The following is a 22,197-nucleotide window of genomic DNA, read 5'->3' as shown; positions in this document are numbered from 1 at the left end:
AAGGAACATCAAAACTTTCTTCTTTTTCATATTAAAAACATTCAGGTGATACAAGATGCCCAGCCCCCGGCACTGAATTTCAGTTTCAGATTTCTGCGGTGCCTCCCCTGAGCCTGGGAGCCGGGCCTCCATCAGTGTTGTCCAGTTCGCAAGCCGGGGTCCCCCCGGGTGGGAACTGCTGGTCACTGGGTGCGGGTGACGGACTCTCGGGGGCAGCTCCTCCCGCCCTGAGGGACTGCCTGGCCAGGGTACCCACACAGCCTCCTCCGGGCCCACACGGCAGGGCCTCCAAGCCGAGGGGCCGCTCCGTCTGTCCTCCACGCTCCCCACGAAGCCGCGTGCCAGGGAAGGAGGGGCGGGCCGGCCCAGGGCGGAACCCCTGCTCCTAGCCAGGGAGGGAGCGGTGCCCGGCGGTGGGGTGGGGTGGGGGGCGAGGACCGGCACTCCCCCCAGCCGAGGTCCCACCTTTGGTGACTCAGGCCGGTGGTTTCCACGCTGATGCAAACTGCCAAGCGAGCAGCCGCCCCAGGCCCGGGGGAGCCCCGCACACCCTGGGCCCTAAGTGTCCCCCCGGGAGCCCTTGCTGGGAGGGGACCCGTGCCCTCCAGGCCCCCGGGCCACCACGCAGCGTGGGAAGACGCCCTGCTGCCTGTGACCTGCTGCGGTGCCAGCCCGACCGCACTCCCAGGGGGAGGGAGCCTTGCTGTCTGCCTGCTGCCCCGGGGGCCCGGCTGGGTGCTGAGTGGGGTGGCATGTGCAGGGAAATGGCCGATGGGGTCTGTCCCTGAGGCGTCTGTAGTCCGGATCCTTTCTCAGGAGCCCCCTCCCTGGGCCACGAGGGCGAGGACCCTGTGAAGTGGCGCACGCGCTGGCTCTCACAGGAGGGCATCGGACGTGACTCTGCTCTGAGCGCGCCTGGGCAGGAGGGTCCGGGCGTGTCCGCCCAGAGCAGGTTTGTCCAGCCCTGCCTGCCTGGCGAAGCTTGGTTTCAGAAAGGGCTCTTTTCATCCGGGCCCACCTGGCGCACCCCTGGCTGCTGCAGACCGAGGGGGGCTCGCGGGGGGCCGCCCGCACGCAGTGCTTTGAGGCCCCGGGTCCCGGGCTTCTGTTGCTTTACTTTGCCCCAGTGGCCCTGTCGGACCGGCTTCAGGAGGGATGGAAAGAGAGGTTACGTTGAGGGCCCAGGGCGGGGGTGAGGGCACTCAGTGGGGGGCAAAATTCCCCTTTCCCACGAGGGAAGGGGAGAGGGAGAGAAAATGGGTTACAAGACCAAAGTCACTAGCAGAGCAGGGCGGGGCTCCGGGAGGCTCCCTGGATGGTTCCAGGTGCTGAAATGTGTCTCTCCGGACACACTGCCCAGGCGTCCCTGAGGCCGCCCGGCCCAGCCTGCTCTCTGGCCGAGGGGTCGGCTGTGCTCTCGGGAAATCAAGTATCTCGCCTCTGGCATGTTGTGGTCCCATGGGCCATCCCCCCCGAGGCCAGAGTTTCCCAAGGAAGCATGAGATGACCAGACCGCGGGGTGCGCGCGTGTGTGTGTGACCTTTGTAGCCACAGCAGAGGACGCTGCCAGCAGATCACTGTCTGAGCGTGGGAGCGGGCCCCGGCCTGGCCAGCGCCATCCCGTGCTGCCTCGCTTCCTGGTCTGGTCCGGCGGTTACTCAGAATCCACAGGCAGCGTTTGGAAGCGCGTGGGGTGTTCTCACGGGTCAGCGTGGCTGTGAGGTGTTACTGGTACTTAGGGCCTGGGGGCCAGGGCACCAGACATCCCACAATGCTTGCAGCATCCTATACAGTGAAGAATTGTCTGGCCTGAAGGCCGACATCGCCCACGCAAAGAAACACCAGGCTGTTTCATCATAACGCCGTCCATCTGGGCGGACCAGTCTCCTCTGTTTTTCTGAAACCCATGGAGGCTGTTCTGTGGCCATGGGGTGAGAGCAGCCTGGGCCCTGGAAGCCAGCGTGCACCCCTTCCCCAGGCCCTCCTGGCTGCCTGGGTTCCTCCCCCTTCCTGTGCCCACCCGGCAGCTCCTTTGGCAAGACCCAGAGGCAGCCAGCCTGTCCCCAGTCTGAGTGTCAGAGGGACAGTTATGTCATGCTCTGTGCTAAGCACTTCTCAAACATCCGTGCGCCGAATTCTCCCAACGGCCCTGCACACTGGGCACAATGATGCCACTTTACCAGTGAAGAAACCAAGACGCACAAGCCCAAGGCCACCCATCGGGCAGTTGACATGGGCAGAGCTCAACCCAGGCCGTCTGGCTCCTGAGGTCTGTTCTTGGCCCTCGAGTCTCCCTCTGCTGCAGAAGTCCCGGCCCACCGAGCCCACAATCCCCTGTCGTTTCAGGCAGATAGAAGAAAAGGGGCAGAGGGCACAGGCGTCAGCTAGGCCACGGGCCGCCTGCTCTGGGAGGGCTCGTCTGCACCTTGGAGGGGAGCCCAGGCCCCCTGTGCACTAGGAGGGGATGGTGCCCGGCCGAGAGGAGCCCTTGCTCACACTTGTCAAAGTGACAGCAGAGGTCCTAAGGGCGGGAGACTCACCCACGGCTGGCTTGGCCACCGCCAGCCCGCCAGCAGCCCTTGCCACAGGAACCAGGTGGGGTGCACGACGCGGCTGTGGCTGAGAAATGCTGCCCCGCGGGGCAGCTGCCTCCCCCGTACCTGCCCTCCCGCAGCACAGCCGGCACCCCGGCCCCTGTGGGCAGCACCCCCCGACCCCTGGCCAGGGCAGGAGAGCAAGCCCTGAGCTTCGCCAGCAGGACGGCACGTGCGCTGGGTTTGGGCCGGGGAAGCGTGTGGCCTCTCCGGCGTCACAGTCTGGGGTGACGACCAGGAGTGTCATCACTGAGGACCAGGGGGGCCCGGGGGGTCCAGCCTTCCCTCCACGGCACCATGTCATCTTCCTCCCCCAGAGGAGGGTGGGGTGTGGCCGCCAGCCTGAGGCCTGGAGGCCTAGTTGCGTGTTTCTTGTGTGCCGTGCAGGCTGCCCACTGAGGATGGTCAGACGGCGGCCCGCTCCTCTGACCTCTGCCTCTTCTTGTCCCTTTGTGCCTACCCTGCCCCACACACCAGTTCCCTTTGGAGTTGGCTGGCTTGACCCAGTTTGGGGGTGAACGCCTTGCCCGCCTGAGTGCATAGCTGCCCGCGTGGGCGGAGCTGACCAGAGCGCCTTGGCCAAGGTTGACAGTGGGTGTCTTCTGAGCGCTGGGTGTCACTGCTGACAGAAGGTGACCCACAGGCGGTCTCCTGTTCCAAAGGTTTTCCCTGCAGAGAGGGACGGGGCCCAGCCAAGGGCCGGTGGCTAGGTCTGGAGTGGAGGGGAGTTCCCAGACGCCCAGCGACTCCCCTGTGTGTGGGCACTCACACACACACACACGTGCACACACGTGCGCACACATACCTACACACATGCGCACAGCACACTCATGCACATGCACTCGCACACGCACATATATGTACGTACATGCATGCACACACATACTTACATGCATATGCACACGCGCGCACACACATGCACACACACGCTCACTCACGGGGTGGGGCAGGCAGGCTCCGGGCTGCTGGACTGGCCCCAGCTCACCCTGGCAAAGCTGAGTCTCAGGTCGGCACCTGTGCGGAGGCATTTTCTCAGGCTGCATGTTGATCCTCTAGTCTCGGGACAAGTCAGAGCAGGTAGACCCACCGCCCGTGAGCTCCTGGGAAAGCTCCTCGGACGGCCCTGTGACGGCTTCGCTCCCACCAGGTCTCCGGCTTTGCAGGCTCTTCCCAGGGCGCCTGACTCCCCAGCTGGGCTCACACAGAGCCCTGGGGGCGCCTCATTATTGTAAGTTTACTGTTGTCTGCCCGCCTCTCCCCTGCTGCCAGCCCAAGGGCACAGCCTAGGAGGCCGCCCTGCACCCCTGCTGCAGCCCCGCGCCGGCCTCCACGGGTGCAGGAGGCCCAGGGAGCAGGATATTTTCCCCCTCTGGCCTTCGAGGGGTCCCCCTAGAATGCCTCTTGCCATTTGCTTCTTGGTTTGGCAGACAGGAGGCAAAGATGGAGAGTTTGGCAGAGAAATAACAGTGGAAAAAAGTCCTGGCCAGAGCAGGAGAAATTTCCCCGCGCGGAGTACAGGCGGCCAAGGCGGTCAGGAGCTGCTGGTGTCTGGGAAGTGCTCGGGGCGGCGGGGCGAGGGCCTGGGGGCTTGCGTTCAAGTGCCACTGTTGCCCTTCCCTCTACAGGAAGGCCCCTCTCCTCCCTGGGCCTTTGACTCCCCTCCTGGACCGGGCCCACTGGGACCGGATCAGTGTCTGTCAAACTTTTCTGGCTACAATGCACAGTATGAAGTACATTTTACATGATAGCCCAGCCCTTTCTACCTGCACTGCATGCACTCTGATATTTTTAATTCCGGTATATATTATTCAATCCCATTTAAAAAGAATGATGGTCACAGTCTGCTAAATTGATTTCATAATCCATAACGGGTCACAGCCTGCAGTTTGAAAAGTAGTCTGAGATGCTGGCCACGGTTCCCTCCACACCAAACACCCCGGGCTTCTCTGAGCCTCTCGCGGGGGCAGCGGGGGGCTGGATCCCGGGTCGGGACCCTCGGCTGAGCCCCTCTCCCCTTCTCTGGCCAGATCTACAATGGGACCCTTAAGCGGGAGGCAGACAACAGGCGCTTCAGCTCCTACAGCCAGATGGAGACCTGGGGCCGGCAGTACCCCCGCAGCAGCTGCGTTCCCCCCTGCGCCGGCAGCGACATCTGCTTCATGCAGAAGATGAAGGCCAGCCGCAGCGAGCCCGACCTCTACTGCGACCCCCGCGGCACCCTGCGCAAGGGCACGCTGGGCAGCAAGGGCTTCAAGACCGCCCAGAACCGCTACAGCATCTATAGCACCTGCAGCGGCCAGAAGGGGGCCAAGAAGTACCCGGTGCGCCCGCCCTCCTGCACCTCCAAGCAGGACCCCGTGTACGTCCAGCCCATCACCTGCACCAAGGACCAGTCCTTCAGCCACTCAAGGGTCAGCTCCAAGTGAGTGTCACTCGGCGGGGCGGGGGGGCATGCGGGGCACGGGAGACAGACCGTTAGCCCGGGAAGTTCTCAGCGTGGAGACACTGAGCAAACCTGTCGAGTGTGTGAGTTTTCAAGGGTCACAGGTACTGAACAAGGGGAGGAGAATCAGAAGCTAGCTGGGCCAGCAGTTCTCAGAGTGTGCTTCTCTGGCCAGTAGCCTCAGCGTCACCGGGGAACTTGTGAGAAACACTCCTGTCAAGCCCTCCCAGACCTCCAGCTCAGAAACCCTGGGAGGGGCCCGCGGTGTGTGCGTTACCAGCCTGCAGGAGACGAGACCCTGCCAGGGTTTGAGAATCCCTGGGCTTGGGCGTGTAAACCTCTCCCCACGTCCTGAAAGAGCAAAGGAGTGTGCCCTGGGGTCAGCAATGGGAAAGAGCCGGGTCCGTCTTACAGGGCAAAAGTCATAAAAACTGGTAAGATCTAGTGCCAGGGGTGGGAATGCAGGAGATGAAGTGGGAGTCCTTTAGAGAGCCCTGGGCACAGGGTGGCCTGGGGATGGCCACGGTGTCTCGAGGGTCTTGAGGCCTGCCCTCCAGGGCTCAGAGCCCCATGAACATTGGAGCTGTCCTCTGTCACCACTGGGTGGTCCTTTATTCATGTATTTGACATTCACTGAGCATGTGCGGTCTGTGGTCAGAGCGGGGAGACAGCCATGAAGAGAACGGCAGCCCAGGGCCGTCCTGCGGCTGCAGGAGTAACCCCCTGCCACGGAGCCCACGAGCCTTGCAATCTTCATCTCTAACCCTCAGAGCCCTTCCAGGCTAGAACCTGAGGAGGAACAGGCACGGAGACATTAGGGAGCTTGCCCAAGACCACACAGCCGAGGCCACTCCCTGTGCCCTCCCCTACTCACCGTGCTGTCCCGCCCATAAGCAGAGCCGTTATAAAGCCGGCCCTCTCCTGGCTACTCAGAGGCCGTAAGGGGTATTGAGGATGCTCGCAGGAGGACTCAGAAGCCTCTGTCCCATGGAGACTGACCAGGGCAGCGCCTGGCCCTGGCTCGTCACCCCAGACTGGAGGCCCCAAGAGGACAGGGTCAGGTGAGCCATGGAGGGCGTGAGTGACAGGCCACTTGGAGGTGACGTTCGACTGGCAGATTCTGGGCGACAGTCTCTCAGTGAGGCTGGGGGAGACTGGGGAGCTCCGCCCCATGGGTGATCTTTCCAGAAGTGGAGTCGGGCACCTGCTCTGGAAGGGCATGAGGCTGGTACACATGAGGAGTGTTTCTCCCTCTAGAAACGCTGGGAAGATTTCCAGGGGGGAAGGGCTGGGTGCCAAGAAGGAGCTGTCCCCGCTGTCTTGTGGGACCCAGGACACGGGCAGCCGGGGAGGCAGCCTGTAGCCAGCACCCCGGGAGCTGGTGTGGGTCCTGGAAGAGAGGTTTCCTTTCCCTGGGAAGGCAGTGGGTCTTCAGTGGTCACGGGGATGGTGAGGGGAAGGGACAGAGGCACCCCTGAGCCCTGATCAGGGCACAGTGCAGAGAGCAGTCTTGCTGGAGCAGACCCACATTAGGGCTAGAGAGTGTACAGGACACAGCAGAGCCAGACTGTTGGGTTAGAACATGGTTGTTCTCGTTTTGTGGCTCAGAAAAGCTGATTTTCAGCCATTTGGTGTGGTTCGACCTAACACATGCCCTTGGATGTCAGTTTAAGCAGTTTGAACTTGAACTTGCAGTATGAGAAGCTGCTGACGGGGACAACACAGTGAACAGTGTTAAGACTGCTCGTCTGGGGAAGGGGTGTAACATTTCGGCTGGGAGTGCTCGGAGAAGACACCAGCTGCGGGGGCCTCGCTGTAGGCCCAGTGAGGGTGACCGTGGTCAGAGGGAAGGCAGTGGCCGTGAGGATGGAAGAAGGAGTAGGTGTGAGAATTTTTGTGTTAGAAGCATTAGCTAGACTTAGAAATGAAGGGAGGAGAGAGAGATGGATGCATGGGTGGGTGGGTGGGTGGGTGAATGGATGGAGAGAAGATGGGTGGATGATGGAGGGATGGAGGGATGGGTAGATGCATAGATAAATGGGTAATGGATGGATGGAGAGAAGATGGATAAATGGATAGATGGATGGATAAATGGATGTGTGGATGGAGGGAAGATGGGTGAATGATGGATGGAGGGAGGGAGGGAGGGAGGGAGGGATGATGGCAGGGCATGGATAGACGGACAGGCCCCCAGCCATTCTCTTCCATTTTCCCAGTACCAGGCACAGACATGAGAGATGGCAGAGTGGGTGGAGAGCTTCCCCTCAGGAATAGAGCAGAGTTTTTTCTCAGGGCAGAGGTAACTTGCCACTTGGACACGAACATATGACAGGGCCTCGTCCCAGCAAGTGTTCACGGCGGGGTGAGCCTTCCCCCTCCTCTGGAGGAGCTGTCCACAGCGGGGCTCTCGGCACGCAAGGGGGATTCCAAGCCCCTGTAACCCTCGCGCACCCCACGCCGCGCGTCCCCACAGGATCTGCAGCGAGGACGTTGAGTGCAGCGGGCTGACCATCCCCAAGGCCGTGCGGTGCCTGACCTCCCCGGACAAGAAGTGCCAGGCCATCGGGGCCTATTACATCCAGCACACCTGCTTCCAGGATGAGTCTGCCAAGCAGCAGGTGAGGGGCCTGGGCGGGGCCTGGGCGGGGCCTGGGCGGGGCAGCCTGACCCTGCACGGGAGCTAGTGGGGGCGTTTGCCCGATGGCTCCTTCTACCCCAGCCCAGCTGCCTGCGGCCCGGGAGTGGGCCTGGCACTGCCCGAGATCAGAACGGGCATCTTAACCCTCTGCGGGAGCAGAGCCCCTGGTGGAGGGGACACCACTCGGCCGTGTTTCCTCTGTTGGCTGTGGAAGAGACCCTTGGTGACGGCCACGGGTTCCAAAGAGACCCCTCCTCAGATTCCACTAAGGAGGGACATCTCCCTCCACTTCAGCTTCCTCCCCCTACCCCCTCTCTCTGTTTCTGTCTCTCTGTCTCTGTCTCTCTCTCTTTCTTTCTCTCTTTCTCTGTTTCTGTCTCTCTTTCTCTGTCTCTGTCTCTCTCTGTTTCTGTCTCTCTTTCTCTGTCTCTGTCTCTATGTCTCTCTCTGCCTGTGTCTCTCTATGTCTGTTTCTGTCTCTTTGTGTCTCTCTCTGTCCCTGTCTCTGTCTGTCTCTGTTTCTCTGTTTCTCTCTGTCTCTGTCTCTCTCTGTTTCTGTCTCTCTGTCTCTGTCTGTCTCTGTTTCTCTGTTTCTGTCTCTCTGTTTCGGTCTCTCTGTCTCTGTCTCTCTCTGTTTCGGTCTCTCTGTCTCTGCCTCTCTCTGTTTCTTTCTTTCTCTCTTTCTCTGTTTCGGTCTCTCTGTCTCTGTCTCTGTCCCTCCGTGGTACCATTGTCTCTCACCAGGCTTCTGTGGTGGAGAACAGGGCTGTCTGTGCCTCTAAGCGTGGCTGGCAGGGAGGACTCTTCAAGTCCTCCGCTGTCAGCCCAAGGGTGCAGTCCCGTGAATGCATTTCCTAGAGTGGGCAGGGTCCGTCTGCATCCAGTTCCTGCTGTATTGAGGAGGCGTTTGCAGGGGGGGTCTCCCCGCCTTAGGGTTCTGAAGTGTGTTTCTATGCGTGTTCCCGTCTGGTCCTCACACCAGGCTCCCGAGGAGGGGCTCAGGGAGTTCCGGCTGGGGTGCGAGAGAGCTGGCGGCGAAGTCCCGCCTTGGCTCCGCGTCTGGCCGGTCACTGTCACTCTGCGCTCCCTGTTTATTTCGGCCGCCCTGGGTGTTTCGGTCGGGCTGAAGCTGCTGCAAGTGGAGGGTCGTCAGCCCAGCCTCACCGCCCTGCCCGGCGCTGGGCGCCCTGTCCCGCAGGTGTACCAGCTGGGCGGCATCTGCAAGCTGGTGGACCTTCTCCGCAGCTCCAACCAGAACGTGCAGCAGGCCGCGGCTGGGGCCCTGCGCAACCTGGTGTTCCGCAGCACCACGAACAAGCTGGAGACTCAGAGGCAGAGCGGCATCCGCGAGGCCGTCACCCTCCTGAGGAGTACCAGCTGCATGGAGATCCAGAAGCAGCTGACCGGTGGGGAGCCCGGCCAGAGCGGGGCGGCTGGGAGGCGCTGGGGTGGCCACAGCCCAGGACAGGGTGGGGCGTGGGCGGCCTCAGGCTGACACCCCAGGAGTCCCATGGGACCGGTGCTGGCCAGTTGGTCGTGTCCAGCTGGTGACCCTGGGTATTGTGTCCCTCCATCCATCTGTCCATGTCCATCCGTCCGTCCATCCACCATCTATGTGTGAGGGATAGAGGGAAGGAGTGGAGGGTTGGTGTCCAGGCAGGACCCGTACTCAGCAGACCCTGGGATTTGCAGGTGAAGGGGAGCGAGCAGGTCAACAGGTCGTCAGCGCCTGTATCCAAGGCTTGTACCAGCAAGCACTCAGGGTGGGCACACAGGGCACAGAAGTGTCTGAGGAGACCTGGAGTGGGATGGGGAAGACGGGGCCACATACGCAGCAAGTGAGAGTCTCTGGGCTGACCTTTGGGTGGAAAGCAGAGACCGTGAGAAGATGCCGAGTGCTAGCATTGGTATCAGAAAACACTGCTGAGTCGCACGTGTTTTGATCAGCTTCCCTGTGTGTAACTTTGACCTGCACGGAGAACTCTAGACGCTCTGCCCTCGAGAGCCTGCCATCTAGTTGAGACGTGGGCAGGGGGGCTCACGGGATGCTCGCATGACAGAGGCCCGTCCGGGAGGTGGTGTCCAGCCGGGGGTGGCACTGGGTCCCTGGTCTTCCTGACCCTGGCGGTCCCCACCCCCAGGACTGCTCTGGAACCTGTCCTCCACCGACGAGCTAAAGGAGGAGCTGATCTCGGAAGCCCTGCCCGTCCTGGCTGACCGGGTCATCATCCCGTTCTCCGGCTGGTGCGATGGCAACAGCAACGTGCCCCAGAAAGCCGTGGACCCTGAGGTCTTCTTCAATGCCACCGGCTGCCTGAGGTGAGGGCGGGGAGCTCAGCCCGGCTCAGCCCAGGCTCAGCGGGGCAGGGGACTGGCACCAGCCTGGCCTCCCAGACGTGGCTGCGTCCCAGCTTCCCTGGGCCTGGTGGAGGCTCAGGACCCCACCACCTCTGCTGAGGGGGTCTTCCTTAGGGATCTGAGTGGAAATGCTTGGATCCGAATAGCTAAACTGGCACAGCTGTTTCCCCTTCTTCCACACCATAAAATATGCCTTCCTTGTGCTGTCTTGAAGAGCATTTTTCGACACAGGTCTGTGGGTGGGCTCCCGGCTGGGGTGCGAGCAGCATCTGCCGCATTCCTCGGCGTGAAGACGGCGCTGCTCTGCCCAGAGTTCCCTGAGTTCTGCCCCAGGGTTCCCTGAGTTCTGCCCCAGGGTGTGGCAAAGGCCCTGGAGGCTGCTTCCGGGGGGTGGGCGGCATGGAGGTGGAACTGTGGAGCAGATCCCCCCTAAGGGTCACACGTCTTCTCCAACTCCTGGGAGCCCCGGAACAGGGGTACAGTTGGCTTGGGCTCCTCCCTCCCCGCCTGTGGTGGCAGCCTCTGGGGAGCAGAGAGGCTAGGCAGAGGCAGAGCCAGGGTAATCGGGGACTTTGTGGGGTGGTAGCAGTCACACCCCACCTGCACCAGGCGGAAGGGCCCAGACTGCCCGGGTGGGAGTGAGCCCGCTGCTGGGGGCAGAGCACAGCTTCCGCGGGGAGGGGTGTCCAGTCCCCTGCCCAGCAAGCGCCGCGAGGGCAGGGTGCGTGCCTGGGCTGCCAGCGGCACGGAGCCCTGGGCACATCAAAGTTACGGGCCTGGGGACCAGGTGGGCAGGAAGGGCGAAAAGAGCCGGGTTCCAGTGAGAGCCCTTCCCAGCCTCAGCCAGGACCGAGCAGGATTCGCTGAACGGTTTCTCTTTCCTTCCTTGGCCCTCATTTCTGTCTCCCACCTGTTCCTTTCCTCTTCTCCCCCCCTCCCCTCCCCGCTGCATCTCCTCCCCTCCCACCTGTCCCCCCCCCCCCACCCGCCCCATGTCCTCCGCCAGGAACCTGAGCTCCGCAGACACGGGGCGCCAGGCCATGCGCAACTACACGGGTCTCATTGACTCCCTCATGGCCTACATCCAGAAATGTGTGGCAGCCGGCCGCTGTGACGACAAGGTGAGCGTCGCCCCAGGGGGCACCCCTGAACCTAGACTCCTCTCTGTCTCCAATCAGTGAGGGCGGCCTGGGACTCCAGGTCCTGGTACTTTTCTCTCCCAGATTCCACAGGGCAGGTCTGCGCTCCTGGGAGCCTTTAAGGCGTGGCCTGGTGGCCGGGAGGGACGCAGAGCCCAGCCAGCAGAGGGAACGTGCGGATGGCGAGCGGCCCGACCCTTCCTTGGCGGGTGGTGCCCAAGCAGTGGCTACAGGGGCAGGTCCTCTCCCGCACTTAGAGGCTCTGCGGCTGTGACACTTCCCTCATCTCTGTTCCTCAGTCCACGTCGTATCTACCTCGGGGGTTGTTTTAGAGACTCAGTTAATAAGCAAAACACGCAGGGAGCTCCCGGCTCAGGGCGAGCTCTCTGTGAGCGTCCGCTGCCACCCCCAAAGGCCCTGGTAGAGCCACCCTCCCACCCCCCAGGGCTCTGGACACCTGCCCAGACAGACAGAAAGGGGAAATCGGGGCAGGAAGGTATACTGGAGGCTGAGGTCCTTCCGCACAGCAGGACGGAGACTGGCGAGCAGTCCCCAGGGGGCTGGCCGGGCATCACGGCCCCTGGGTCCTGCACACGGTTTCCCTGGGGAGGGATTTGGCCTCCTACTCCCTCCCCTGGAAGGGACGGCCGGCTTCAGGAGACAGCCTGTCGCTTGACTGCTCAGGGTGGCCCCAGCAGCACCGTGATCTTCCGCTGTGGATGGAACACCGCCTCCACCTGGGTGACCCCGGGCCCCGGAAGTCAGGGGCTCCCAAACCCCAGCAGGGCCAAACATTAAGAGGGCAGATCTGCTGCCTCACCCCCGAGCCGGGAGGGTTTACGGAAGGAAAGCGGCAAAGATCTTGGACCGTGGCGGCGTCTGTGCCTGCCCAGGGCAGCCCGAGGGGCCCGCCCTCTCGTTGGAGGGATTGTGGCAGCAGGGACTGAGCCAGGCGTTCGGGGGCTAAGCAGAGGCTCAGCGCCGTCTCTGCTCGGCCCCTAGTCTGTGGAGAACTGCATGTGCACCCTGCACAACCTCTGCTACCGCCTGGACACCGAGGTGCCCACCCGCTACCGCCAGCTGGAGCACAACGCCCGCAATGCCTACACCGAGAAGTCCTCCACCGGCTGCTTCAGCAGCAAGAACGGCAGGATGATGGTGAGCGTGTGCGTCTGTCCGTGCGCCTGTCCGTGCGTCTGTCCGTCTGCTCCCGCTGAGTCCCCCGGATCCCACTGCCTCGTGCACCCCGCCCCTCTGCCCTGCTGGAGCCTAAGGCCAGTCCCGGGGGATGGACCCCTGCCCAACCTTGGCATCTTACGACACTGGGGGGGTGTGTGCTCGGGATGTAGGAGCTGCTCAGACCCCCGGAGATCAAAAGCTCCAGGCCCCTGTCTGCAGGCTTGTGTCTCTTGCTGTGTGACCAGTAAAGTCTCCCCCTCTTCATCTCACCCCTGAAGACTGGGGGGCATCCCGGTTCCCACCGCCTCCTGAGCCCCCCAGGTCTCCCCAGAAGCAGAGGGATGCTGCGGAGGGAGGGTGGCTGCCATCACTGTGCCGGCAGCGGGAGCCAGGCCCTGGACCACCCTTGTTGGCCCCGGGAGGGTCAAGTTCAGGCTGTGACTCTGGGAGGGGTGGAGGCGTCAGGGTGTGAGACCCACAGCAGCCTCGTAGCTGGGTGGGGGCAGAGCTGGCCTGGGGCACCGATGATGCTCTGTGCCCCGTGGAAACGGCAGAGGGCACAGTTGCCCCTCACCCGCCGGGGAGCAGCTGCAGTGCACAGAGGAGGGGGCAGCGGGCGCTTCCTCATCTGGGAACCATGACCCTGAGGCTGGGGGAGCAGAATGCGTGGGTTCGGCCCCTCTCGACTTGCTTCTTGTCCCCAGAACGACAACTACGACTGCCCCCTTCCTGAGGAAGAGCCCAACCCCAAGGGCAGCAGCTGGCTGTACCACTCGAACGCCATCCGCACCTACCTGAACCTCATGGGCAAGAGCAAGAAGGACGCCACCCTGGAGGCCTGCGCCGGCGCCCTGCAAAACCTGACCGCCAGCAAGGGGCTGGTGAGCGCCCCCGCCCCGCACCTGTCTCTCCACCCACGGTCCGGGCTCAGCTCCCCGCGTCCCCATGTACCGGGGCCTGCCTGAGTCAAGGGTCCGGCATGCGTAGGCTCTGGGCCAGGCACTGGGGACGTGTGGAGGGAGCATCCTCGGCCCCTGGGACGCCCAGGTGGAGGACAGGGGCTGTGGAACCAGCCCTCCTGGATTCTGTCTGTGCCACAGAATCTGCCTCCTGGTGTCCGGCCCTGGGCTGGCCTCGGGCTCTGCCTGGGATGGGGGACAGGGAGAAGGGTGTGTTCGTGGTAGGAGAGGGGTCTCCTCTTTGCTGAACTGACAGGGCTGGAAATAGAGGGTTTGGGGTGCGGGCAGGTCCAGAGGAAGACGTGGCAGGATCGGGACAGACTTTGAGGCCACGGGCAGGGGAGGACTTGATGGACTTGAGACGTGTGCCGTGGGAGGCGCGTCTGCGGCTACCCCGCCCTCCTCCGTGCTCAGGACGGAAGGGGGCGGGCGGAAGGAGGACAGGGGTGAGTTGAGGGTAAAGGAGGACCCCGCACTGAGAGGGGATAGGCCGGGGGTCTTCAAGAAGCCCACACCGGCCCGGATGGGCTGACCTGGATGGCATCTCCACGAGGCACCGGCCCGCTCTTATCCCTCCTTGACTCAAGTATGTACTGACTCCACAGAAGGCAGGGAGGTTGGCACGGGACGGTGGGCACTTCCTCAGGTGCCAGGTGCCCTCGACCCGAGGCTTCACGTGAGCAGCCGGGGCCGGGGAGGGGGAGGCAGGCAGAGCGGCAGCCGCTGGTACCGGCTCAATCCGGAAGTCGATTCTGGGGCCCCTCCCGCCGTGAATGAGGGGCCGGAGGCTTCCCTCGTTCCCTGGGCTCCAGGCTGCCCCGGGTGAGGTGCAGGTGCATGTCTGCCCGGGGCTTTGTTCTGCAGTCACCCAGGTGGGAGCAAACGTGTGTCTGTCGGGCTTCCCTGGTGGCGCAGTGGTTGAGAGTCCGCCTGCCGATGCAGGGGACGCGGGTTCGTGCCCCGGTCCGTGAAGATCCCACATGCCGCGGAGCGGCTGGGCCCGTGAGCCATGGCCGCTGAGCCTGCGCGTCCGGAGCCTGTGCTCCGCAACGGGAGAGGCCACAACAGTGAGAGGCCCGCGTACCGCAAAAAAAGAAAAAAGAAAAAAAAATGTGTGTCTGTCTCTGCTTCCAGCACGGAAGACAGAAAGTTCTGGGGTCTCTCGGTTCGGGGTAACTGGCCTGGGGAGCCCAGCCAAGGCCTCACGCGTCCGTCCCTCCTCTCAGATGTCCAGCGGCATGAGCCAGCTGATCGGGCTGAAGGAGAAGGGCCTGCCTCACATCGCCAAGCTCCTGCAGTCGGGCAACTCGGACGTGGTGCGGTCCGGAGCGTCCCTCCTGAGCAACATGTCCCGCCACCCCGCGCTGCACAGGGCGATGGGTGAGCGCCGCGTGGCTCAGGCCAGCCCCCACCCCCCCTTTCCAGAGCCTCCCGAAAGGTTACCCTCTGACCGCTCCCTGGGGTGGGGCGGGGAGCTGGCCCAAGAGAGGCTCGGGCATGGGAAGGGGCAGGTCACCTGAGGATGGGGCGCAGGCGTGCGAGGTCCCATACGGTCCCAAGCCCCGAGTTGGAGCCGCCAGGCCCGGGGCCCCGTGGGAGCCCTCGGTCTCCTGACCCCGTGCCGCGCCCTCCTTCCTCTCCCAGGGAACCAGGTGTTCCCGGAGGTGACCAGACTCCTTAGCAGCCATACCGGCCACACCAGCAACTCGGAGGACATCCTGTCCTCGACCTGCTACACCGTGAGGAACCTGATGGCGTCGCAGCCTGCGATGGCCAAGCAGCACTTCTCCAGCGACATGATCTGCAACGTCATCAACCTGTGTCGCAGCAGGTGGGCGGCACGGGGGCCCCTCCGCGCCCTCCCCGGCCCCGCGGAGGAGCAGTGCCGCAGCCTGAGCAGGCCGTGCGGTGCAGGGGGGAGCGGCGGGGAGGCTGACCGGGAGGGAAGTCCAGAAGCCGAGCTCCTGCATCCAGGCCTCGGGCAGCACGCTTCCCGGCCAGGGGACCGAGCGACACTGAGTCCTCGTGGGCCAACGGGAGGCACCGAGCGGCAGACCCAGCCGTGCGGGAGCTGCGTCTGCTCCACGGGCTCCTCTCCTCCGAGGACAAGGCCAGGGGGTGGGGCCGGGGCCCCAGAGAGAGTCCCGGGTACCTCTAGCTGGGCAGGGGCCTGGGGTTGTGCCCACTGTGTAGAGGGACCCCCCGTGGGGCTGCGCTCTCGGGCACCCAGGGGCCGCCCCACGAGGAGGTGAGGGGGGACGGAAGAGGGCGTTCGTTCATCCTCAAGCTGCTGGAGTCTCACCCTTGATGAACTTCTACCCGTGCAGCACCTCCCCCAGGGCTGCAGAGGCCGCCCGACTCCTCCTGGCTGACATGTGGTCCAGCAGGGAGCTGCAGGGGGTCCTCAGACAGGTAAGGGCCCACACCTTCCACCCCTGCCGGCGAGGCTTTCCCGCTCCTTCCCGCCACTGACTCGGGTCCGCGCGGCGCAGGAAGGGAGAGGCCAGCCCCTCGGTGACTGGGATCCAGGCGCTGACACCTCTCAGCCCAGGGCCTGCGGAGGCGCTGAGCGGGTGGAGGACAGAGGAGATCCAGGAAGTGCCGCGGAGGCCTGGGGGTGGGGGGTCTTCTGGGAACGAACTGGGAAGCAGGCGGACCAAAGGCGCATCATGCACTTGGGGGCACGTGTGCCGTCTGGCTGGGAAGGCGGGTTTGGGCCGCATGGCGAGACCCAATCAAGTTTAGACTAAAGGGTTTGCTTTTGGCGCTGGGGAGCCATTGAGCGTTTGGAGGAGAGAGTGACATGCTGAAACCAGCCCTAGGAAGGCTCCTTGCATGCACTGCAGGGTGGAGTGGACACGAGACCAGGCTGCTGGATTTGTCCGGTGGCAACCTTGCCCCTCTGACCCCAGCCGCACGGTCGGGTCCAGTTCTGTAGGAGCCCTTCATGCTGACTGACCTCCTTTCCCATCTCAGGGGCAGCCGCTCTTTAGACCGAGGTGTCAGCAGCGGTGAGGGTGGCCATGAAGGGCAGGGGCAGAAGAAACAGGCGGGTTGGGCTTCTGGCTGGAGACCCTGTGGTTACGTTTAGAAACGGATCAGCCAGGGAAGCGGGGGAGGGTCAGGGGCTTCTGAGGGAGGAGGGAGGGGAGCCCTGATGGAGAGGTGGAGTCTGGGGTCCGCGTGCGGGGCCTGGGGAGAGAGGCCAGGCTGTGTGCAGACGGCTGCATGTCCACACGGGACAAGCCACGGGCACGGGCAGCACGTCTGCAGAAAAGTCTTGGGGAACAAAGGCGGAAGCAGGGAGAAGACCCTCCCTGGGGGCCGAGGGGAGATGGGAACAGGCAGGGCCTGGATCTGGGCGTCCAGAAGTCTCCGGTGACTCTGGGGCACAGCTGTCAAAGGGGGGGAGGGGGAGCCCCATGGGGCCCACTGCAAGGGGGAGGGCGGGGGCTGGGAGGGGACCTGATCACCTCAGTTTGGCCAGAGGGCAGGGAGACAAAAGAATGCATAAAAAGCCACCTGTTTAATGACATTTCTGCAGGGAAAGTGAAGGAGGAGAAGGAAGGCGGGGGCGGGGGTTGGGGACAGGGTCCTGGAGGCTCAGGAACTGCCTGACCAGGCAGGGGAGGGGATGGGAGGACAGCCCCCTGGGCAGGAGAAGGACGGCTCTTCCTCCAGCACGGTGGGGAGACAGGTGGCCGGGGCCGTGTGAAGCCACTGCTGGTGGTGGCCCTTGTCCTGCTCTTGGGCAGGTGGGCTTGGCCATGTGATAGCTGCCAGGAAGGCCTCGTGGAGGGGAGGCGGGTGAGAGGACCAGGGAGCGCTTCCTCCAGCTGCTCCGAGGTGGCCCGAGGGTCGGGCTCCCCCAGATACGGAGGCGGCACCCGCCCGGGACACACAGAGAGTCCCCCGGTCAGGCTCTCCTGGGCCACGCAGTTGGAGCCAGCTTTGACCACAGCCCCAAAGGGACTGGCCTGGTGCTTCGGTGCTCATCCACCTTCACGAGACTGTTGCATCCCCAGTGAGGCCGCCATGGGCTTGGTCCCTCCTGCAGACCAGGGAGACGGGGCCCCGGAGTTGGCCTTGACTCGGCCAGTTGGAGGACAGCGGGGCTGGGACCCAGGACTCGACTCTCCCGGGACCTTCCACCACATCCCGCCAAGCTTGGCAGGAGAGAGCCTGCAAACCTGCGGGGGACGGGGGGTGGGGGGGGGTGATCACGTTTCCCATGCCCAGACCAGGTGGGACCGGGGCTTCGAACCGCCTGCCTTGGTCCCCTGTGTCCCCACCGGTCAGTGAGCGCTGACGAGGCTCTCAGAGGCCAGGGCTGGAGCCAGGCGCCCCTTCTCAAGGGCCGCCCTCGGTCACTCCAGAGCATGTATTGAGCACCTGCCGTCTGCTGTGAGACACACAGGAGTGAGATTCAGCCTCTGCTCGGCACGCTCTCGGGGCTGGTAAGGCTGGAGGTGGCAGAGCACACAGGTAGACAGAGCCCATGACCCTTCCGCCCCGCCGGGCATGACCTCCCTGCCAAGAGCTCTTGTCGGGATTCATCTTTTTCAAAAGCGGGGCCAGTCAGAGGAAGAAACAAACAATTTTTCTAACCTGATTCCGGTGGCTGCTCTGTTTCTAGAGTGACAAGCAGTCGCTAGACCCTCACGCCTGGATTCAGGTTTCTGTGATGGCGAGTAGGGTGTTCCGTTGTGCGGAAGGCCAGACCCATCTCACTAACTCGTGAGTGTCAGGGACCTCACGCTTGGTCACACGTTTAATCAGGCCAGTTTTAGCCCCGACACACGTGCAGAGTGTGTCCAGAGAGCTTCGCGCAAGCTCGAGGACGCTTGGGGGCAGCCTCTGGCCGTGTGGACGCCCGCACTGGTCCGTCCTGTGATGTTTCATAGAGCTCCCGTTTCTCCTCCGCAGCAAGGTTTCGATAGGAGCATGCTGGGAACCTTAGCTGGGGCCAGCAGCCTCAGGAACTTCTCCTCCCGATTCTAAGAAGAGGCTGCCCAAGCAAGTTCAGCTTGCAGGTAAGAGTCGGCCCATCCAGGGCAGGGGGCGCCCCCGGGACCCCTACCACGGCGTCAGCCAGTCCCAGAGAAAGGAGCCAGGCGGTGCTCCCCAGGGATGCAGAAGCATCCTTCAGTCCAGCTGACACACGGTGAGGCTGTCTGTGAGGACAGCCGTGTAGACTGCCTGGCCAGTGACCATCCCACACAGGATGTTAGGGGTGTGCAATGTCCTGGTAGCATCGACAGGCCAGAGGTCTGGGCAGAACTGCTGGGTACAGCCGTGTGCGTTGCACACTGCACGACCCAGGTGGTACCATTCACGTGGACTGCAGTGTGCATGGCGCCCCTGCAGTGACACCATGTGTCGTTTGGGGTTTGGGCTTCTACCGCTCACCACCCTCTCCTTTTTATAAGCCACCCTCCAGTCTCTGCAACATGCCTAGTGTGGACAAGCTTGTTTCCAGCTGAGGATTCTAGGGACCAAAACCTCAGATCCAGTATCTGTGACAAAGGCTCATAAATAAGCCTTAGCCTCCGTTAGACTCACCTGGGATGCTTGCTAAACTGCGCACTCCTGGTCCCAGCCCCAGCAGTTCTGATTCAGTGGCTCCGGAGCGGGGTCCAGGAAAATACATTGTTAAACAAGCGTCCAAAGTGATTCTGATGCAGGTAAGCCCAGGACCAGGCTTAGGTGCTCAAACCAGACCTCGTCAACCCTCGAGGGTCAGCAGAGGCAGGCAGCCCTAGGGTGGAGCCGTCTGCAAAGAGCCAGGGCTGGGACAGGGTGTCCTGAGCTGAAGGGGACTTCCTCGTGCCCCGGCTATCGCCAGGACCCCAATCCCAGCACCCGGGGAGGGTCCTGGCTGGGGTAGGGGCTAGAACTTCAGTCCAGATGAAGTGGATTCCAAACCCCCGGAAGGCAGGCTTAGACCTCAGACACGTCCCTTAGACCTCAGACACCCACTCCTGGCAAATGGGCTCCAACAACATGAGGACAGGCAAGGAGAGGAGACCCAAACCAGCAGATGCCTGAGGCACGCAGTCGCGGCGTTCGGTGCTGCGCTGGCCACCGGGGGCGGGGTGGGGTGGGGGGCAGCTGTGACCCAACAGGAGCAACCTGTGAACGTGTCGAGGGCGACCCTGACCCCAGGCTCAGGCCTGGGCACGTCTGTGCAGACGTGGTGAGGGGGACAGCCCTGGCGAGGCCGGTGGCGCGGCTGCCCCCCTGTGGGCACTCACGAGAGCCCTTGTCCTTTTCCAGACGCGATACGATCCAGCTGAGAAGACTCGGGCCTTGCTGGAGGGGTATTCTGTCCAGCTGCACAGTATTGGGAAATGTTTAACCACAGCTGAGAGCAAACCGGGACGCTGTGGATGACAAGAATACGTTTAGATTCTTTTTTTTTTTTCTTGGGGGAACTGACAGGCAATGGGGGTTGGGGAGGGTTGGGGGGCTTTCTTCAGTTAAGGGAGCTTACATCTGATGTCAATACTTCTTTGGCCGAGAAACGGTACATATACATGTGTATAGTGTGTGTGTGTGTGTGTGTGTGTGTGTGTGTGGGCGCGCGCGCGCGTGTGTGCATGTGCTGAGAGCAGGACCTGAAACTGCAAAGAGCTGTGTGAGCTGCCGGACTGCAGCTCACGGTGGTGGAGGGACTCGCCCTCACGGGCGCGGACATTGTGTGCTTTGGGTGTAGCTTCCCCTCGTCCTGAGCTGTGTGTGCCGGGGCAGGGGCCACGCCAGCGCCAGGCCCACCGGGACCTCTGCAGGGGGCGGGGCGCGGGGGGGAATATGTGAGGCCGGGGGCTCAACCCCCGCTAAGAGGCAGCTCTGCAGGAAGGGAGGCTGGCGGGGTTCGGTGTATCTCCTGGGAAGATCTAGTTGTGCGCTTGTGCGGCCCAGCCCCCGGTGCCACGCGGCCGTCTGCAAGATGGGCCAGGACAGGCACGCTGGCTTTGCTGTGTGAAGGCTGTCCCGAGGGTAGGTGCCAGAGAGGGGGCCTGGCCATTCCCGCGGGCTGTGTACCCGTCAGAGCAGGCTCAGCCTGGGAAGCCCCTGCCTTCCGGGGGCTTGGAATCCACTTGTTGCAGGAGAAGGAAGGAAGGATGGTGCTCAAGGCCCAGCAGCTGTTCAGGGACTGGCAGCTTGGTCCTCGTGTTCCCAGCGGAGGGGCAGGCTGGGCCAGGCAGGGAGTCAGCCAGGAGGGTCCTGCCCTGTGCGCCTGCCGAGATCCAAGCGAGGGAGTGTTTTGGGTCCCAGGAGACTCGGAGGAAGGGAATTTGGATAGAACAGGAAGGGGAGCCGCCCCCGTCCCAGCCAGAGGTCGCTCGCTTCTTCCCCGACCCCAGCCCTCTGTCTCTACTTTGTGCAAACCGCAGGGGACGTGATAAGAGGCCCACCAGGGACACTGGCCACCCCAGACCCCAGACTCCTGTGCATTTCAGATGAGAAGTAGAGGAGGGGCCTCCGGAGAAGGGCTGTGGAAATGGTCCTTGGTCTGCACTGTAGGACAGGGCAGGACACAGCGTCCCCGCCAAGCGGCACTGGTGGTGATCGAGGCGGACTGGCTGCCTCGTCCTCCCTCCTCCCTCCTCCCGGCCTGGAGTTCCCCCCACGCCCCGTCCAGCCCCACCGCTCACCCCAGCAGTCAGAGCCTCTGCACTGAGGACCCTCCTGATGAGAGATGTGGCAGCAGGACGGGACTAGGGAGCGGGTGGGGAACAGACCCGAGATGACGGGCCACGCAGCCAGGCGTGCTCTGGTGCTGGGTCTGTGCCGCGTCCTCCCCGCCCCTCGTGGTGGTGGCTTACCTCTCTCTCAGGGCCCGTGGGGAGCTGGTGCCAGTAGACTGTCCCCTCTGCCATCCCTCAGGGCCCAGAGGAACTGGTTTCTCAAAGAAACACGTACAGAGCCCGGCAGTGTTGTAAGCACTCTGGATACGTCAGTGAACGGAGAGGCCACACCCCCGTCTCACGTTCTCCTGCAGGAAGGAGGGGCCCTGGGGTCCCTGGCGTTAGGGGTCCCCAGTGTGAGAGGACCATGCAGTCCAGTCAGGGCGAGAGGGAACTAGCCGATGACCCTGTGGGGGTGCCCCTTCCCTCGGCTTTCCTTCCCCCGCAGGGTTGGGAACCGGGGCCCAGCTTCTGCCTTGGGGATGGGCAGCTTTCCAGACCCCCGTGGGCCAGGCGGACCGTCAGGCCAGGCCTGGCTTTGGTCACCTCTCTCATGACTTCTGAGGCCAGCCTCCTGGGCCTGTCGCTTTGGAAGAGGCAGACCTTGGAGGGGCCTGTGGATAAATTTCCTACAGAAGGAGCGCGGGGTCCGCTGAGGCACAGCTCAGGATGTGAAGCACACGTCAGCCGCGCGCTGTCGGGCTCGACACCCGGAACAGGACGGTCCAACGCCGAGTGGGGGAGGACCCTGTCCTCCCTGTCGCTGCCCCGACCCAGGGCCTCCTGCGCGTAAGACAGACCTGGTCACTGGCCACCGGCAGCCGGTGCAGCGGGGCCGGCCTAGCAGCGCAGACTCAGCCGCCCCCGGGACGCAGAGGCAGAGCTGGTCCCATCCACCCTGGAGCCTGGCTGGGGCGGGGGCAGCTGGGACAGTGAGGAGGGGGCTCTGGCTGGGCAGGGAGGGAGGGTGGGGCACTCTGCAGCCCGTGCCCCCGCCCCCGCTCCATGTTTGCGGAGGAACCTAGCGCTGGCCAGGCCCGTTTCCCTGGGGGGTACACTGTGCGTTTGCTTTTTTTGGAAATATAGGAAATCAATAAATTGCTGGCATTTCTTTGAACACTTCCGAGCAGTGGATTATTGGGGGAGCTGCTGAGGGCCGAGGGGATCCCCTCTCACTGACCCTGCGCCAGGCAAGG

The 22,197-nt window shown here is 63.3% G+C and overlaps 1 protein-coding gene across 1 annotated transcript in view; it reads left to right on the top strand.

Annotated features, from left to right (window-relative positions):
• The window catches only part of PKP1 (plakophilin 1), a 40,907-nt gene extending 21,175 nt beyond the window's left edge, over nucleotides 1-19,732 (top strand). Inside the window, exons 3-14 of the mRNA XM_030844374.3 lie at nucleotides 4,622-5,016; nucleotides 7,511-7,655; nucleotides 8,874-9,081; nucleotides 9,817-9,994; nucleotides 11,040-11,154; nucleotides 12,175-12,330; nucleotides 13,056-13,232; nucleotides 14,537-14,690; nucleotides 14,955-15,141; nucleotides 15,638-15,722; nucleotides 18,237-18,343; nucleotides 19,587-19,732. Of these exons, the coding sequence (XP_030700234.1) occupies nucleotides 4,622-5,016; nucleotides 7,511-7,655; nucleotides 8,874-9,081; nucleotides 9,817-9,994; nucleotides 11,040-11,154; nucleotides 12,175-12,330; nucleotides 13,056-13,232; nucleotides 14,537-14,690; nucleotides 14,955-15,141; nucleotides 15,638-15,722; nucleotides 18,237-18,311 (1,875 nt within the window). The 3' untranslated portion in view covers nucleotides 18,312-18,343; nucleotides 19,587-19,732. The remainder of the gene's footprint in view (nucleotides 1-4,621; nucleotides 5,017-7,510; nucleotides 7,656-8,873; nucleotides 9,082-9,816; nucleotides 9,995-11,039; nucleotides 11,155-12,174; nucleotides 12,331-13,055; nucleotides 13,233-14,536; nucleotides 14,691-14,954; nucleotides 15,142-15,637; nucleotides 15,723-18,236; nucleotides 18,344-19,586) is intronic.
• Nucleotides 19,733-22,197: the final 2,465 nt, after the last annotated feature.

This window comes from Globicephala melas, chromosome 1 (genome assembly GCF_963455315.2).
Source record: "Globicephala melas chromosome 1, mGloMel1.2, whole genome shotgun sequence".
Lineage (NCBI taxonomy): Eukaryota > Metazoa > Chordata > Mammalia > Artiodactyla > Delphinidae > Globicephala > Globicephala melas.
Note: the sequence above shows the minus strand (reverse complement) of the source record. Positions and strands in the feature narration are given on the sequence as shown.